Source organism: Bos mutus, chromosome 2 (genome assembly GCF_027580195.1).
Source record: "Bos mutus isolate GX-2022 chromosome 2, NWIPB_WYAK_1.1, whole genome shotgun sequence".
In the NCBI taxonomy this organism is placed as follows: Eukaryota; Metazoa; Chordata; class Mammalia; order Artiodactyla; family Bovidae; genus Bos; species Bos mutus.
In genome coordinates this window covers 17,482,204-17,502,236 of record NC_091618.1, presented here as the reverse complement: position 1 = coordinate 17,502,236, position 20,033 = coordinate 17,482,204, and the positions used below count along the sequence as shown (strand labels likewise).

At 41.6% G+C, this 20,033-nt stretch overlaps 1 protein-coding gene across 7 annotated transcripts in view; it reads left to right on the top strand.

Annotated features, from left to right (window-relative positions):
* The first annotated feature begins 3,210 nt into the window (after window positions 1–3,210).
* Window positions 3,211–20,033, top strand: part of LOC102272791 (nuclear autoantigen Sp-100) — an 80,737-nt gene continuing 63,914 nt past the window's right edge. For 2 of the 7 annotated variants that reach the window (XM_070385352.1, XM_070385366.1), the window contains exon 1: window positions 3,212–3,445. In XM_070385352.1, coding sequence (XP_070241453.1) covers window positions 3,414–3,445 — 32 coding nt within the window. In that variant the 5' untranslated portion in view covers window positions 3,212–3,413. Of the gene's footprint in view, window positions 3,446–20,033 lie in introns of all 7 variants that reach the window. The other 5 variants (XM_070385361.1, XM_070385330.1, XM_070385341.1 and 2 more) reach the window with 5 other exon arrangements.

Below are 20,033 nucleotides of genomic sequence, written 5' to 3'. Positions count from 1 at the left end.
TAGTCACTGAGAGAAGGGGGCTGCACCTCACCCCAGTTTCTAAAAACTGAAATAACGCCACCAAATGGCCACGGAGCCCTCTCAGGGATAACTGTGTCATGACCACAACTGCAAGGGGGCATCGCTCCTGGCTTCTCCACTCATCGAGGGCACACATGAACAGAAACCCAAGGAGGGAGACATATACCCACGTGCTGGACCCAGTTTAAGATGAGAGTAGAGACCCCAAAAGGGCATCTCTTTTTCTCACCTGAGTTCCAAACCTGCAGACAGGCAAAAAAGTGAGGAATTCAAAATACCGTCTTTCTTCATGATAAAAGCTGGACTGGGCTTAGAGTTGTGGTGTGTGTGTGTGTGTGTGTGTGTGTTCAGTTCAGTTCAGTTGCTCAGTCGTGTGTAAGCTCAGTCGTATCCAATTGACCCCAAAGACCCCATGTACTGTAGCCTGCCAGGCTCCTCTCTCCATGGAATTCTCAGGCAAGAATACTGGAGTGGGTTGCCATTTCCGTCTCCAGGGGATCTTCCTGATCCAGGGATCGAATATGCATCTCCTATGTCTCTTGCATTGGCAGGCAGATTCTTTACCACTGAGATACCTGAGAAGCCCAGTCCTGTGGCTTAGTGTGTGGCAGAAAAAGAGATCCCTGAACTGAACCTCAGAATCGGGCTCATCCACACAGCATCACACAGCTCCAAGCACTCACACCCCACCCCCACCTCACTCCTCCAGCCCCTGGCCAAGTGCACTTGAGCTTGGAGGGGCTGACAGAGCCCTGGCCTCTGCAGGCAGGATGAGCCTAGGGAGACCCAGCAAGGAGCAGACTCACCCCTTCCACACACTCCCAACCAGAGTCTCCCAGAAGTGGGGAGGAGCAGAGAGTCCAGGCGAGCCCTGCTGACTGAGGGGCTGCCCTGGAAGGGGACCCTGGAGCCAGCCTGAGTGTAGCCATGGGTCCCAGGCGCCCACCCCTCTTCACTTCAGCTCTCATGGAGGAGCCGGGGGTCTTGATCCTCTGGCCCCAGGGACCACGGTGGCTGCTGATTCCTCCTGCGCTGCAGGTTCAAATCCCAGATCCCACTGTCTCGTCTCAGGGACAGGCCTCGGGTCCCCACTGGGCTCTCCCAGTGTGGAGACCACCCCCACTACTCAAGTCTGAACGGAAGCTGCTCCTGGTGAAGCTTGCGAAGCCTGTTGCCCTGGCAGATCCTGTGCCCCGTGGTCGCTCCTCAACAACGGCCTCTCCTGCTCTGTGGGCTTCCAGATCTGATAACTGGGCTCCTCCTGTGATAGCAGAAAGGCTCCCGCTTCAGTGTTCCTCACAGCCACAGAACATGCCCCAGGCGTCTCCTTATTTCCTTCAATCACTCCAGTAGAGTCTGTAGGAGTTCAACATCCTTCTTTTTTTTTTTTTTTTAATTGAAGTTATAGGTGATGTTGTGCTAATTTCTACCTTACAGCAAAGTGATACAATTGTACACATATATCAAAGTGTGTTAGTCACTCAGATGTATCCGACTCTGTGTGACCCCATGGACTGTAGCCCACCAGGCTCCTCTGTCCATGGGATTCTCCAGGCAAGAATAATGGAGTGGGTTGTTATTGCCTTCTCCAAGGGATCCTCCCAACCCAGGGATCGAACCCAGGTCCCTACATTGCAGGCGGATTCTTTACCATCAGAGCCATTAGGGACGCCTGTTTATATATACATTCTCATATGTATATATTCTTTTCCATTATGGTTTGTCATAGGACCAACCAGCATCTTAAGTTGGTCCTTTCCTTTCCCAAACCTGAGTGAGTCTGATGTTATTTCCTGGACCAAAGAAACTGCTTTCTCCACAGAGGACTTGGGGATGCTTCAGACCCCCACTGCTCTCATGGGTGTGGTGTGGGCCCAGCTTTCTCTGGCCCACAGGAAGGTCTCCTCCAGGGACCAGGAGCAGCCCCAGCTCGGGAGTGTCTGTCCTGTGGATGGTCCAACCTCAGCTAAGCGGCTTCTGACTCCAGGTTCTCATCTTGGTGGCCCAAAGTGAGCCCACAGAAAAGCTGGCATGTTTATGTCAACATGCAGCACAGCGATGACCTGGCCACCAGCTGCCCAGGGACAGAGAGGAGAGAGAGGGGACCCTAAACAAGGCAGGTGTGGTCTGTGCCAGCCTTGTGTGGACCCTGTGCCCCACGGAGTCAGGAGCGGAGGACAGTCCTGCCCAAACGAGGCTCAGCTCAGTGGTCCTGCAACCTGCTAGGCTGAGGGGGACGAGAGAGGGGTCCACATGTGTGCAGGACCTGGTACCACTGAGACCCAGCCCACTGGTAAAGAAGTCCTCATTGGAGTCCTGGGGTCTGTGCTGACCACAGTGAAAAGAAAGAAGTGAGCAAAGAGTAGAAACCCTCCTCTTATCTTCACACATGATTTGGTTTCATGCTGACTCACGATCTGGTCACTTCTGATCCTTTGTGGAAGGATGACAGAATCTGCGTGAAAAATCTACGGACAGACACAACTCCAGGGCCAAGGGTCACCCCCTCAGCTGGGGTTACCTGCTCATTCATTTCTACATAATCTGGGTTCTAACCTCCACTTCCGTCTGGAGAGAAGCCTCTTGCCTCTGCATTCCCATGACAGTGTCCCAGGTTTCTGTCACCCCTGGCTACGCCGGTGAAGCAATCCTGTAGTCAGGGCACCTTAGACCCTTGCACCTAAGATGTCAACCCTCATCACCAACTGGGCTCCACTCTCTGGCCCCAGGGCCTTGGAATTCTTCTCCTACCCCTGGCTGATTTCCAGGAACGCTAAAAATGTTCTCCCCACTTTATAAAGCTGAGCATTTGGGCTCACTCCTGCTGGGTGTCCAAATGCTGGGACCTAACTCGGTTGGTCCAGGCTCTCCCACAGGCTGGAGAGAGGATCTGAAGTCTCTGTCTTTCCCTCTTCCCCTGACAACCATCTCAGCAAAGGGGAAGGGGCACACCTGAGTTTGCCCTTGACCCATACTAAACTCTGAGCCGCCCTGAGAAGGCAGAAGCCTGCAGACAGTTGGGGTCGCACAGATATCATTGCTGTCTTTGCACAAACAGGTGGACCCCTGGGGGCTGACCCTGCCCCTCCCTCTGCCCTCCGGCGCCGCGTGTCACTCCTTGTCTTGCATCCCTGGGACCTCGTGTCTTGATGGCTGGAAACACCAGGGAGCTGCGGGTGGAGGGAGGGAGCCGGTGTCTGCCAAGCACAGCTCACTGGCAAGTACTTTCACTTCTCTTTTCCCCTCCATGGGCGGAGCCGCCAGCCCTGGATGAGACCCAGAGCTGACTTCCTGCTCGGGGCTCAGGGCTCTGGTGGCCTCTCCGGACCCAGGCTGGGGAGACTGGAAGAATCGGAGGCCAAGCTCAGGCCCAGGCCAGGCTGGGCGGGAAAATGGCTGGAGAGGGCAGCGAGCTCAGCACCAGGTCAGTCTTTCTCCCCGTTCCTTCCGCCTTTCCCCGTGCCACGCTGCTGTTCAGTGCTGTCTTTGGACTCTGCACTGAACCTTTGCTTTCCACCTGGTGTAGGGGAACCTTCACCTGCCGTATAAGGGTGGACAGGAATGTGTGACGAGATGGGATTTCAAACTGCAGCAGGGCGCCTGCTGGTTGAGTCCTGCTGCCACAACACACATGACTGCTTGTTTTGCAACTACTGCTCCCCTGGCCCGTCTGCCTGAAGGCACCTTTGTCCTGTATGACGCTTCATTTCCTCGTGACCCCAGATCAGTCTCTTTTCCCTCTTGCCAGTTCTACCTTTGCATAGATCATTTTGAAGAAGGTAGTTTAGAAAACATGAAATTCAGGGTAAACCCCTGACTTATTTTGAAACCCGGTAGTGTGGGCTCACATCTGTCCTGTGGATGACACCTCTGTCAGCTCCGGAACTAATCTCATTTCTCACTGGGGGTCCTGGGCTCCTCTTCCAGCCATCCTGAGCAAAGAAACAAAAGGAAGAGAAATGCCCCGAACTGCCCAGGGCTAGCGCAGGCTGAATAATTTTACGTTTGGTTTCATTTTCTGTTCTGGAACAGGTTACATCTCAACAAGGAAAAAAAGTAGTGTTTCTATCTTTCTCTAGTAATGGGTCAGAAATAACATTACTTAATAGTTTAAATTTTTTATTTTTTTAATACAAAAGAAATACATAAGCAGTCTGGCTCATAAAATCTCAGACAATACGGAAGTAGAGACAGGGAAGAAGTCCTGTTCACCACTCACCCCCTCGGAGCTTCCAATCCCGATCCTGTTAGAGTTGTAGGCGTAACCCTCCAGATTTGTTTCTATGCATTTATGCATATAACTTATTTTCCTAAATACATAATGTGAGCCCTGTTTTTTAAAACATGGAATTATATTGTAAATACCATTTTGCATTTTCACTTAGTTTAATAATGAAAATCATAGAGATCTTCTTAATAATCATAGGCTTGCCTTATTCCTTTTAACAGCCATACATAATACTGTTCTGTGGAATGGACACACCATAGTTTTATGTTGTTGTTCTTTGTTTATTTCTTTAACTGAAGCATAATAGTTTTACAATATTGTGTTAGTTTCAAGTGTACAGCAAAATAATTCAGTTGTACATATATGCGTATATATGGATATACACATATTCTTTTTCGTTCTTTTTCCATATATGTTATTACAGAATACTGAGTAAAGTTCTCTCTGCTACAAGTAGGTCTTTGTTATTTGTCTGTTTTATATAGTAGTGTGTATGTGTTACTCCAAAATTCCTAATTTATGCCCCCCTCCACGTGTCCCTTTTGGAAACTATAAGTTTGTTTTCTATGTCTGTGAGGCAGTTTCTGTTTTGTAAATAAGTTTATTTGTATCAGTTTTTTAGATGCCACATATAAATGATATATGATATTTGTCTTTCTCTGACTTACTTCATTTAATATGATAATCTCTAGGTTCATCCACGCTGCTGCAAATGGCATTGCATTTTTTTCTGACTGAGTAATATTCTGTTGTATGTATATACCACATCTTCTTTATCCGTTCTTCTGTTGATAGATATTTAGGTTGTCTCCATGTTCTGGCTACTGTAAATAATTCTGCAGTGAATATTGGGTTGCATGTATGTCTGTGAAGTATGGTTTTCTCTGTACACATGCTCAAGAGTGGGATTGCTGGATCATATGGTAGTTCTATTTTTAGTTTTTGCCGTCTATGGGTTCACAGAGTCGGACACGACTGAAGCGACTTAGCAGCAGCAGCAGCATACTGTTCTTCATAGTGGCTGCCCCAATTTACATTCCCATCAGTAGTGTAGGATTCCCTTCTCTCCACACCCTCTTCAGCATTTATTTGTAGACTTTTTGATGATGGCCATTCTGACTTACACCATAGTTTTTAAACCACTCCACCACTCTACTGACAGACCTTCAGGTAATTTTCAATTGCTCGCTTTTGCCAACAAGCTATGATAACAAAGATAATTTATTTCTTTATATTTTTTGCACATATACAAGTGTTTGTGTTGTGTCAATAACCAAAAAAGTTATAGTGCTGAGGCAAAGGGTGCTCATATTTAATTGTTTATAGATTCTGCCAAACTGCTTAAGTAGCTGAACCAATATATCTTCCTACCAAAAGTTAGGCTTCCCTGGTGGCTCAGTGGTAAAGAATCCATCTGCTAATGCAGGATATGCAGGTTCAATCCTTGGGTCAGGAAGATCCCCTGGAGGAAGGAAATGGCAACCCACTCTAGTATTTTTGCCTGGAAAATCCCATGAACAGAGACGCCTTCAGGGTTACAGTCCATGGGGTAGAAAAAGAGTCAGACACGACTTAGCGACTAAAAAAACCCAAAATTAGACAAGCCATCTCCCCACACCCAAACTTTGCAAATGTGGTGGATAAAGAGTGGCATTTTGTTAACTTCATTTCAGTTTAGTCACTCAGTCCTGCCCAACTCTTTGCAACCCCATTACTGCAGCACACCAGGCATTCCTGTCCATCACCAGCTCCTGGAGCTTACTCAAACTCACGTCCATTGAGTCGGTGATGCCATCCAACCATCTTATCCTTTGGTGTCCCCTTCTCCTGCCTTCAATCTTTCCCAGACTCAGGGTCTTTTCAAAGGAGTCTGTTGTTTGCATCAGGTGGCCAAAGTATTGGAGTTTCCACCTCAGCATCAAGTCCTTCCAGTGAATATTCAGGACTGATTTCCTTTAGGATTGACTGGTTGGATATCCTTGCAGTCCAAGCTACTCTCAAGGGTCTTCTCCAACACCACAGTTCAAAAGCATCAATTCTTCGGCACTCAACTTTCTTTATAGTCTAACTCTCAGATCCATACATGACTACTGCAAAAACCATAGCCTTGACTAGACGGACCTTTGTTGGCAAAGTAATGTCTGCTTTTTAATATGCTGTCTAGGCTGGTCATAGCTTTTCTTCCAAGAAGCAAGCATCTTTTATTTATTTATATTTTTTTTATATTAGAGTTGGTTATGACTTTTTAATTTTTAAACTTTACATAGTTGTATTAGTTTTGCCAAATATCAAAATGAATCCACCACAGGTATACATGTGTTCCCCATCCTGAACCCTCCACCCTCCTCCCTCCCCATACCATCCCTCTGGGTCGTCCCAGTGCACTAGCCCCAAGCATCCAGTATCGTGCATCGAACCTGGACTGGCATCTCATTTCATACATGATATTTTACATGTTTCAATGCCATTCTCTCAAATCTTCCCACCCTCTCCCTCTCCCACAGAGTCCATAAGACTGTTCTATACATCACTGTCTCTTTTGCTGTCTCGTACACAGGGTTATTGTTACCATCTTTCTAAATTCCATATATATGCGTTAGTATACTGTATTGGTATTTTTCCTTCTGGCTTACTTCACTCTGTATAATAGGCTCCAGTTTCATCCACCTCATTAGAACTGATTCAAATGTATTCTTTTAATTTCATGTCAGCAGTCACCACCTGCAGTGATTTTGGAGCCCCCCAAAATAAAGTCTCTCACTGTTTCCATTGTTTCCCAATCTATTTGCCATGAAGTCATGGAGCTGGATGCCATGATCTTAGTTTTCTGAATGTTGAGTTTTAAACCAACTTTTTCACTCTCTTCTTAAACTTTCATCAAGAGGCTCTTTAGTTCCTCTTCGCTTTCTGCCATAACGGTGGTGTCATCTGCGTATATGTCATTATTGATATTTCTCCCAGCAATCTTGATTCCAGCTTGTGCTTCATCCAGCCTGGCATTTTGCATAATGATGTACTCTGCATATAAGTTAAATAGGCAGGATGACAATATACAGCCTTGATGTACTCCTTTCCCGACTTGGAACAAGTCTGTTGTTTCATTTCCAGTTCTAACTGTTGCTTCTTGACCTGCATACAGATTTCTTAGGAGGTAGGTATGGTGGTCTAGTATTCCCATCTCTTTAAGAATTTTCCATGGTTTGTTGTGATCCACACAGTCAAAGGCTTTGGCGTAGTCAGTAAAGAAGAAGCAGATATTTTTCTGGAACTCTCTTGCTTTTTTGATGATCCAACGGATGTTGGCAATTTGATCTCTGGTTCCTCTGCCTATTCCAAACCCAGCTTGAACGTCTGGAAGTTCACAATTCATGTATTGTTGAATCCTGTCTTGGAGTAATTTAAGCATTATTTTACTAGCACGTGAGATGAGTGCAATTGTGCATTAGTTTGAGCATTCTTTGGCATTGCCTTTCTTTGATTGGAAAGAAAACTGAACTTTTCCAGTCCTGTGGCCACTGCTGAGTTTTCCAAATTTGCTGTCATATTGAGTGCAGCACTTTCACAGCCTCATCTTTTAGGATTTGAAATAGCTCAACTGGAATGCCATCACCTCCACTAGCTTTGTTTGTAGTGATGCTTTCTAAGGCCCACTTGACTTCGCATTCCAGGATGTCTGGCTCTAGGTGAGTGATCACACCATTGTGGTTATCTGGGTCATAAGATCTTTTTTGTATATTCTTCTGTGTATTTTTGCCACCTCTTCTTAATATCTTCTGCTTCCATTAGGTCCATACCATTTCTGTCCTTTATTGTGCCCGTTTTTGCATGAAATGTTCCCTTGGTATCTCTAATTTTCTTGAAGAGAACTATTGTCTTTCCCATTCTATTGTTTTCCTCTATTTCTTTGCATTGATTGCTGAGGAAGGCTTTCTTATCTCTTCTTGCTGTTCTTTGGAACTCTGTATTCAAATGGGTATATCTCCTTTTCTCCTTTGCCTTTAGCTTCTCTTCTTTTCATAGCTATTTGTGAGGCTTCCTGAGACAATCATTTTGCCTTTCCTTTTCTTGGGAATAGTCTTGTTCACTGCCTCCTGTAGAATGTCATGAACCTCCCTCCATAGTTCTTCAGGCATTCTGTCTATCAGATCTAATCCCTTGAATCTGTTTGTCACTTCCACTGTATAATCATAAGGGAACTGATTTAGGTCATACCTGAATGGTCTAGTGGTTTTCCCTACTTTCTTAAATTTAAGTCTGAATTTGGCAATGAGGAGTTCATGATCTGAGCCACAGTCGGCTCCCAGTCTTGTTTTTGCTGACTGTATGGAGCTTCTCCATCTTTGGCTACAAAGAATATAATCAATCTGATTTTGGTATTGACCATCTGGTGATGTCCATGTGTAAAGTCTTCTCTCGTGTTGTTGGAAGAGGGTGTTTGCTATGACCAGTGTGTTCTCTTGGCAAACTCTGTTAGTCTTTGCCCTGCTTCATTTTGTACTCCAAGACCAAATTTGCCTGTTACTCCAGGTATCTCTATCTCTTATTAACTTGATTCTCCTAATGACATGAAAGATTGAAAATTTTTTGTGTTTTCTATGAATTACTGGTAATTTTTTGCCAATGTGAGTTCAGGTGATCGTTCTTTATTTAACAATAAGAATTCGCTAAATATTCTGAAAGTTATGATTATACATTTCTTGCCTTTTAACTTTGCTCATGGGGACTTTTTTTTAATATAAATTTATTTATTTTAATTGGAGGCTAATTACTTTACAATATTGTATTGGTTTTGCCATACATCAACATGAATCCACCACAGGTGTACACGTGTTCCCCATCCTGAACCCCCCTTCCACGTCCCTCCCCATACCATCTCTAGGGGTCATCCCAGTGCACCAGCCCCGAGCATCCGGTATCGTGCATCGAGCCTGGACTAGCGATTCGTTTCACATTTGATATTATACATGTTTCAATGCCATTCTCCCAAATCATCCCACCTTCGCCCTCTCCCACAGAGTCCAAGAGACTGTTCTATACATCTGTGTCTCTTTTGCTGTCTCGCATACAGGGTTATTGTTACCATCTTTCTAAATTCCATACATATGCGTTAGTACACTATATTGGTGTTTTTCTTTCTGGCTTACTTCACTCTGTATAATAGGCTCCAATTTCATCCACCTCATTAGAACTGATTCAAATGTATTCTTTTTAATGGCTGAGTAATACTCCATTGTGTATATGTACCACTGCTTTCTTATCCATTCATCTGCTGATGGACATCTAGGTTGCTTCCATGTCCTGGCTATTATAAACAGTGCTGCGATGAACATTGGGGTACACGTGTCTCTTTCCCTTCTGGTTTCCTCAGTGTGTATGCCCAGCAGTGGGATTGCTGGGTCATAAGGCAGTTCTATTTCCAGTTTTTTAAGGAATCTCCACACTGTTCTCCATAGTGGCTGTACTAGTTTGCATTCCCACCAACAGTGTAAGAGGGTTCCCTTTTCTCCACACCCTCTCCAGCATTTATTGCTTGTAGACTTTTGGATCGCAGCCATTCTGACTGGCGTGACATGGTACCTCATTGTGGTTTTGATCTGCATTTCTCTGATAATGAGTGGTGTTGAGCATCTTTTCGTGTGTTTGTTAGCCATCTGTGTGTCTTCTTTGGAGAAATGTCTGTTTAGGTCGTTGGCCCATTTTTTGATTGGGTCGTTTATTTTTCTGGAATTGAGCTGTAGGAATTGCTTGTATAGTTTTTAGATTAGTTCTTTGTCAGTTGCTTCATTTGCTATTATTTTCTCCCACTCTGAAGGCTGTCTTTTCACCTTGCTTATAGTTTCCTTTGTTGTGCAGAAGCTTTTAATTTTAATTAGGTCCCATTTGTTTATTTTTGCTTTTATTTCCAATATTCTGGGAGGGTCATAGAGGATCCTGCTGTGATTTATGATGGAGAGTGTTTTGCCTATGTTCTCCTCTAGGAGTTTTATAGTTTCTGGTCTTGTGTTTAGATCTTTAATCCATTTTGAGTTTATTTTTGTGTATGGTGTTAGAAAATGTTCTAGTTTCAATCTTTTACAAGTGGTTGACCAGTTTTCCCAACACCACTTGTTAAAGAAATTGTCTTTTCTCCATTGCATATTCTTGCCTCCTTTGTCAAAGATAAGGTGTCCATAGGTGCATGGATTTATCTCTGGGCTTTCTATTTTGTTCCATGGATCTGTATTTCTGTCTTTGTGCCAGTACCATACTGTCTTGATGACTGTGGCTTTGTAGTAAAGCTTGAAGTCAGGCAGGTTGATTCCTCCAGTTACATTCTTCTTTCTCAAGATTGCTTTGGCTATTTGAGCTTTTTTGTATTTCCATACAAATTGTGAAATTATTTGTTCTAGCTCTGTGAAAAATACTGTTGGTAGCTTGATAGGGATTGCATTGAATCGATAGACTTTTTTCTTATTAAAGCTTAAACTTCAAGTATAGACTTCTTATTCTATTGATTTTATAAAATAGATTCACCCTTGTTATTTGGAATAAATAAAGCCATTCAGAAAGTTCCTGATGAATTCCATATGCACTATCTTTAGCCATAGCCCTTGTGTTCTTAATGTGATAAATTCAATTCTACCTTTATGGTAAGGTTCTCTTCTGGTATATCCAAAATTATTTTCTTTTTCAATTTTTGGATAAAACTATTCTTTCATTGTAGCAGTTTTAGCCTTCGTAGTGTTTATCTGTCTTTCAACTTTTATATCTTTAGCATTTTGCTTTCTGCTCATACTGGTTATCTCAAACTTTTCTTCATGAGAATTATTTAATATTTAGTGGTTTCTGGTTTCTTGTTTTTTTTTTTTTTTTTAAGTTGACTGTGTTTATTTGGGGGATCTTAATTTGTTTCTACAGCTCTCCTCACTTGAAACATTTTATTGTTTTATCACCTCATCTCGTGCTCTTGCTTTATTGTTTAGGTCTTTGTGTGATGTTCAGGGCTTTGAGGATGTTTTCTTCATCGTCTGGGTTATCTTTCCAGATTGATTCTGTTTGCAGTTTGGTTTCACGCGTTGTTTAACTTTCTTGTCCATGTGCCTGCCATGGATTTACAGCCCATTTCACTCCGACTTGACGTGGACAGCTCGCTCGTCACCCACAGTCTCAAGTTGAGTAAATGTTTTTTGTTTTTTTACCCATATTTTCTTTAGATATCTGAGAACAAATTACTTTCTGTCTGATAAAGTGTCTACTTTAATTCTTGTCAATTTCAGTCTGAGAATCCTTTGATCGGTTGAACCATCCCTTTCCCCACTAATCTGCTGTGCTCCACTTCTCACTAGCCAGGTGGCCATATATGCAGGGTGTTGCTTATGTGCTCTCTCTTCTCTGCCATTGACCTATGGCAGGCTTTCCTTATATGTCTCCATACTGTCATAGTAACAAAAGCTTCACATGAACTCTTGAAAATGGTAGAGTATATCTTCCCATGTTCATTTCTTTTTCCAAAGTGTTTTGGTTTTAGCATCTCCAAATCAGCTTGTCAAAATCTTGCTGAGGTTTTGTTTAGGATTGTTTTGAATATGTAGGTCAATATTGTCTTCTATGTCATTACATGGCATTTGTATGTTATTAATTTAAAAATATTTTCTAATACAATTTTCTTCCCAGAAGTCTTACACTTCTTCTGCTAGATTTATTCATAGATACGTGACATCTTTCTGCAATAATATCTGTGTAATTTCAAAATCAACTTTCTAACTGCTTGTTACTAAGATATAAAAATAAATGGAAACTTTGCCAAAAATTTCTAATTCTAATAACTTGTATGGAGATACATACTTTTGTATGGATGTAAACTTATAAAACATATACACAATGATGGTTTTGTTACTTCTAATCTAATCCTTATTCTTCCTACTTCTTTTTCTAGCCTTACTGTGTGGGCTAGGACTTTGGATATGGTGAATACAAGTAGTAGCAGTAATCATCTCTGTTTTGATTCTAGTCCCAAAGGGAAGGCCTTTATCATTGTACAATTATGAATGATGTTTGATGTAGGTTTTCTTTTTTAATAAAAACGCTTACACAGGTTAAAGAAGTTTTATACTTGACATCTGACACTTTCCATATATGAAGTGTTTGTGGCCCTGTTTTCTCTTGTTTCTGCCAGTTCTCACTCACAAATTTCAGTTTTTAAGTAAACTTCTTATTTTAGAATAACTCTATATTTACAAAAAAGTTACAAAGGTAGTACAGAAGTTTCTAAACACTGCACACCCAGTTTCATATCCTGTGATGTTCCCCTCTCATATTACTGTGGTACACCTATCAAAACTAAAAACCCCACACTGATAGGTTATTCAGTTCAGTTCAGTTCAGTTGCTCAGTTGTGTCTGACTCTTTGCGACCCCATGAATCACAGCACGCCAGGCCTCCCTGTTCATCACCAACTCCCAGAGTTCACTCAGACTCACGTCCATGGAGTCAGTGATGCCATCCATCCATCTCATCCTCTGTCGTCCCCTTTTCCTCCTGCCCCCAATCCCTCCCAGCATCAGGGTCTTTTCCAATGAGTCAACTCTTCGCATGAGGTGGCCAAAGTGTTGAAGTTTCAGCTTCAACATCAGTCCTTCCAATGAACACCTAGGATTGATCTCCTTTAGGATGTACTGGTTGGATCTCCTTGCAGTCCAAGGGACTCTCAAGAGTCTTCTCCAACACCACAGTTCAAAAGCATCAATTCTTCGGTGCTCAGCTTTCTTCACAATCCATAGCTTTGACTAGACGGACCTTTGTGCAAAGTAGTCTCTGCTTTTCAATATGCTATCTAGTTGGTCATAACTTTCCTTCCAAGGAGTAAGCATCTTTTAATTTCATGGCTGCAGTCACCATCTGCAGTGATTTTGGAGCCCAAAAAAATACAGTCTGCCACTGTTTCCACTGTTTCCCCATGTATTTCCCATGAAGTGATGGGACCAGATGCCATGATCTTCGTTTTCTGAATGTTGAGCTTTAAGCCAACTTTTTCACTCTCCTCTTTCACTTTCACCAAGAGGCTTTTTAGTGCCTCTTCACTTTCTGCCATAAGGGTGGTGTCATCTGCATATCTGAGGTGATTGATATTTCTCCTGGCAATCTTGATTCCAGATTAGGTTATTAGGTTACTATAAACTAAACATGGTGGCTCAGACGAGAAAGAATCTGCATGCAGTACAGGGGACCCAGGTTTGATTACTGGGTCTGGAAGATCCCCTGGAGAAGAAAACGGCAACCCATTCCAGTATTCTTGCCTGGAGAATTCCACTGATAGAGGAGCCTGGAGAGCTACAGCCCATGGGGTCGCAAAGGGTCAGACATGACTGAGTGACCGTCAACACTAAATATACCTAACTAAAGCCCAGACTTTTTTCCAGTTTCACCAGTTTTTCCACCAGTGTTCACATTCTGCTGCAGGACTGAATCCAGGGCACCACAATGCATTGAACTGTCCCATCCCCTGTTCTCTTCTCGTCTATGACAGTTTCTCAGTCTTTTCTTGTCTTTCATGGCCTTGACAGTTTGAAGAGCACTGAGTAGGCATGTTGTAGAATGTCTTTCAAGTTGGGTTGGTCTTGATGTCTTCCTCAGAAGTAGGCTGGGGTTACAGGTTTTATGAAAGAAAACCACAGAGATGAAATGCCCTTTTCATCACATCCCATCAGGGAACATGTCAACTGACTTATCACCAGGGGTGTTGACACTGATCATTCGAATTAGGTGGTGTTTGCCAGGCTTCTCCACCTATCAAGTTACTAATTTTTTTCCTTTTTATGCTCTATTCACAGGATTTTTTGCTTATATAGCTGGTTATCTTGGACTATATACTAGCAGTATATTTGGAAAATTATTTATAGGTAAAATTTGGGGCCGCAGTGAAGGTACTAGGCTTTGGAAAAGATTTCTGTTTGTTAAATCCAGGTGCCTCAAGGCACCCCTCCGGGATCTCTTAGGTACAAGCTCAGAGACTGAGAGAACCTGGAGGAATCCAGGTGATTTCACTGAGAATGCAATTCAGTAAATCCAGAGCTGTTCCTTCTTCACTTTTTATTCTATGAAGATATCAAGGTCAGGAACTGGACTCCCATTGGACTCTGCACCCTGTGTGGACTCTAGACTTTATTTCTGTCCATCTCACCCCTTAAGGCTCTCAAACCTGAGGTTCTGATTTTCTGGGATCAGCAAATACCCTCAAATCAAAAGTGTCTCTGTGCTTTGCTTAACTCTCTGCTTTGTCCCTCCCTCTTTGCTTTTGCTTGCAAATCCTTACTGCAGTTTCATCTCTTTAGTGATTGATAACATTTTAAAATGCTCTTTCCAACTCCTAAGTTTTTTCAACAGAACACTGCACTGCTTGTGGGAGCTGCTAACTGCTAAGTCACTTCAAGTGTGTCTGACTCTGTGCAACCCCATGGATGGCAGCACACCAGGCTCCCCTGTCCCTGGGATTCTCCAGGCAAGAACACTGGAGTGGGTTGCCATTTCCTTCTCCAATGCATGAAAGTGAAAAGTGAAAGTGATGTCGCTCAGTCGTATCCGACTCTTAGCGATCCCATGGACTGCAGCCCACCAGGCTCCTCCGTCCATGGGATTTTCCAGGCAAGAGTACTGGAGTGGGGTGCCATTGCCTTCTCCGTGTGGGAGCTGGTGGGAGACAGATGTTTCGAATCCTGCTCCACCACACCAGAAACTTGCTGTCATTGATTGAAGGATTGATTAATTGGTTAACTGCCAGTTTTCAAAGTTTATGGCTTGAGGTTGGATTGTGGCTTATGAAGTTTCCTCTGATTGCTTCTAAGATTTTTCTCTTAGCATTTAAACAGCAGTGAGCCTAAATTTGTTTGCATTTTGTTTTTGTTTTGCATTTATCCTATTGGCGTTTTCACAGTCACTTTAATTTGTGACTTGATGTCTGCTTTAATTTGTGACTGATCGCTTTTGGAAAACCTTAGCCATTATCTCTTCAAATATTTCTTCTGCCCTCCCCCCAGCTTCCTCCCCCCTCTTTCCAGGACTAAAAAGATTATGCTAGACCTTTTGACAGTTTCTCACATATTTCTTTCATGTTTTTCTGCACTTTCCTACTTTTTAAATGTCTGTACCTTGATTGCATATCTTTTATTTAGTTGTCTGACTTGTAGTAAGCCAGTTCACAAATTTTGCCTTTTTAATTCAGTCTTCTGCTAAATCCTGCTATTGAGTTTTTAATTTTTTTAAATTGAAGTTCAGTTGATTTACACTATAATATTAGTTTCATGTGTGTAACAGAGTGATTCAATATTTTTATAGATTATACTCCATTTCAAGTTATTATAAAATAATGGTTATATTTCCCTGTGCTGTATAATATATCCCTGTTGCTTATTTATTTTACACACGGTAGTTTGTGTCTCTTAATCTCATATCCCTATCTTGTCTTTCCCTACTTCCCTCTTCTCCCTGGTAACCATTAGCTTGGTCTTTATATCAATGAGTCTGTTACTGTTTTGTTATATACATCCGTTTGTTTTATTTTTTAGATTCCAGGTATAAGGGATAACACAGAGTTTATGTCTTTTTCTGACTTATTTCACTGAGCGTAATACTCTCTAGGTCCATTCACAGTGTTGCAAATGGCAAAATTTTTAATGACTAATATTCTGATTAGTGTGTGTGTGTATTTCATCCTATTTCATCTGCTAATGGGCACTTAAGTTGACTCCATGTCTTGGCAACTGTAAATAATGCTGCTATGAACCTTAAGGTGTGTGTATCCATGTCCATATACTCATGTCTACCAAAGTTATCCTCCTTGTGTCTTGTTTAAAAATGCCTTTCATATACTGGGCTTCCCTGGTGGCTCAGACAGTAAAGACTCTCCTGCAATGCAGGAGACCCAGATTTGATCCCTGGGTCAGAAATATCCCCTGGAGAAGGGAATGGCAACCCATTCCAGTATTCTTGCCTGGAGAATCCCCATGGACAGAGGGAGCCTGACAGGCTACAGTCCATGGGGTCACAAAAAGTCGGACACAACTGAGCAACTAAAACTTACTTACTTCATATACTCAGAATTCTAGCCACATTCTCCTATATATTACACTAATACTTGATTCATTCATCCACAAATATTTCCTGACACCCTATTCCCAGCACTTAATACAGTTCAGTTCAGTTCAGTCACTCAGTCGTGTCCTACTCTTTGCGACCCCATGAATCGAAGCATGCCAGGCCTCCCTGTCCATCACCAACTCCTGGAGTTCACTCAAACTCACATCCATCGAGTCGGTGATGCCATCCAGCCATCTCATCCTCTGTCGTCCCCTTCTCCTCCTGCCCCCAATTCCTCCCAGCATCAGAGTCTTTTCCAATGAGTCAACTCTTCCCATCAGATGGCCGAAGTACTGGAGCTTTAGCATCCAGCTTTAGCATCATTCCTTCCAAAGAACACCCAGGGCTGATCTCCTTTAGAATGGACTGGTTGGATCTCCTTGCAGTCCAAGGGACTCTCAAGAGTCTTCTCCAACACCACAATTCAAAAGCATCAATTCTTCGGCACTCAGCTTTCTGCACAGTCCAACTCTCACATCTATACATGACCACTGGAAAAACCATAGCCTTGACTAGACGAACCTTTGTTGGCAAAATAATGTCTCTGCTTTTTAATATGCTGTCTAGGTTGGTCATAATTTACCTTCTAAGGAGTAAGTATCTTTTAATTTCATGGCTGCAATCACCATCTGCAGTGATTTTGGAGCCCCCAAAAATAAAAGTCTGACCCTGTTTCCACTGTTTCCCCATCTATTTGCCCACATGAGGTATATGCTCTTATCATTCCATTTTACAGATGAAGAAACAAGTGTACAGAGATGTTAAGAGATATCTGCAAGGCCACATAACTACTAAAGAACAGAATGAGGCTTTGGACCAGAGTCTAGACCCTTTAATCATTACATAATATTGCCATCTAGGTAAATGACAACTCTATCCTTTAGTTTCTTTGGCTAGAACCTTTGCAGTCTTCTATGACACTTCTCTTCCTCCCATACCTGCTTATTAAACTTATATGCTGAGCACATCATGAGAAACACTGGACTGGAAGAAACACAAGCTGGATTCAAGATTGCCAGGAGAAATATCAATAACCTCAGATATGCAGATGACACCATCCTTATGGCAGAAAGTGAAGAGGAACTAAAAAGCCTCTTGATGAAAGTGAAAGTGGAGAGTGAAAAAGTTGGCTTAAAGTTCAACATTCAGAAAACGAAGATCATGGCATCCTGTCCCATCACTTCATGGGAAATAGATTTTCAGACTATCTTCTTTTACTTAATAATGTGTATTTTCTTTTGGCCTGAATAGTATTCTCTTCTCTAAATGTACCACAGTTTATTTATCCATTCACTTCCTGGGGGACATTTTGGTTGCTTTCAAATTTTGGCAATTATTTATAGATTTTTAAAATTTATATATAATTGGCATATAACATTATATTAATTTCAGGGGTATATCATAGCAATTTGATATTTGTATATATTATGAAATGATCACCACAATAAGTCCACAAATGTTTTTCTTGTGATGAAAACTTGAAAATATACTTTCTTAGTATTTTTAAGTATACAGTACAGTATTATTATCAATAGTCCCCATGCTCTATGTTGCAATAGTTTCAGGTCTTACAGTTAAGTCTTTAATCAATTTTGACTTAATTTTTGTATATGGTAAGAGAAGTCCAATTAGGTTTCTTATCCGTTCACTCCATGAAACTGGCTACCACTTGGGCTTCCCCAGTGACTCAGTGGTAAAAGAATCTGCCTGAAATTCAGGAGATGTTGAGAAGACCAGGGTTCAGTTCCTAGATTGGGAAGATCCCCTGGGGAAGGAAATGACAACCCACTCCAGTATTCTTGCTGAAAAATCTCATGGACAGAGGAGCCTAGCAGGCTACAGTTCATGGGGTTTCAAAGAGTTGGACACGACTGAGTGACTAAACAACAACAATATACATTCACCCCTCATCTTCAGAACTGTCTGCTTAACATGTGTTCAGTGTCCTTCCTTCCTTCTGTTCTCTCGTCCTTGCTTTCTGCCATGTCACTTTCTGACAGATGATTTCATGTCAGAAGGACATAATGCAGGTATGTTCAATCTGCCAGGTTTAACCAAAAGCATAGAAAGATTTTCTAACGTGTTCTGTCCTAGAATTCCTGAGATGATTCTTATGTGGTCATATCACACTATTTTTCCATCTACCCTTGGACTGAACTCACTAATATCTTATGAGGGGATTTAATATTACATGTTTATAAGCAACATTAACCTATAGTTATCACTTATCTTGTGTTTATCTGGATTTGATAGCAGAAATGTAGCAGCCTCATGATGATTTGTGGTGATTTAAAATTTTTAACTTATCTTAATGATTTAAGACAAATATGTTCTGATCTTTGAAGGATGACTGGAAATTTCTCATTAAACTCTTTGAAACCGATTTCTGAGAGGGAAATGGGGAGAGGGCAGGTTTAGGACAGGTCTGGAAGGATATTATACATTTCTCCTATTCGTTTTAGTTCTATTTATTTCTCAAGTTTTCTCAGTTTTGATCATTTCTATTTTTTTAAAAAGTAACAATTTTTCCTAGATTGTCAATTTATTGGTAGGAAATTATATAAGAATTTCTTTTATAAAATTTTAATCTTGTTGGTTATCTTTAACTAAAGACATATCCCTTTGCTTATTCCTAGCATTGTTCATTTATGACTTTTCTTTCATTCTCTTGATCAAATGTTCCATTTTGCTGTTCTTATCCAAGAACCTTTTGATTCTTTTAGTTTCATTACTCTTATTTTTTGTTTGAGATTTAATTAAATACTGTTTTTTTAAAAATAATATTTATAAAAAATTATATTTATATATTTTTCTCTTCTTTATTCTAGTCTTCAGCTTTCTTGGGGGATTATCTTGATTTCTTATTCTAATACCTTGATTTAAAGTTTAATTTACTTTTCAATAGAGGAGAAATATCGTATGACATCCCTTGTATGTGGAATCTAAAAAAGAAGTTATACAAATGAACTACTTACAAGACAGAAAAAAACTGACAGACTTATGAACTTATGGTTGCCGGGGAAAGGATTGGGGGAAAGGATAGTTAGGGAGTTTGGGATGGACATGTAAACACCGCTGTATTTAAAATGGATAACCAACAAGGACCTACTGCATAGCATAGGGAGCTCTGCTCAATTTTATGCGGCAGCCTGGATGGGAATGGGGTTTGGGGGAGAATGCATATGTGTATATGTATGGCTAAGTCCCTTCGCTGTTCATCTAAAACCATCACAACATTAATTAATTAATATTAATTGGCTATCAGTTCAGTTCAGTTGTTCAGTTCAGTAATTGGCTATACCCCAATACAAAATAAAAATTTCAAAAAAATCAAGTTTAACTTAGTATGCAGTGTTTCCTATTTTTTAATAAATGCATTTTAGGTCATGAATGTTCACCTTTGTGCCACTTTGAGTATGTTTGTGGTTTTGTATATATTGTTTTCATCAGCGTTTATTGCTCAATCATGTGTAACTTATATATTTTTAAAATTTCATTTCATTTTGTTTATTTACTCTTGGCTGCACTAAGTCATCATTGCTGCATGTGGGCTTTCTGTAGTTGCAACGTGCGGACTTCTCATTGCAGTGACTTCTCTCCCTGCAGAACATGGGCTCCGGGCACTCAGTAGTCATGGGGCACCGACTTATTGCCCCTTAGCATTTGGGATATT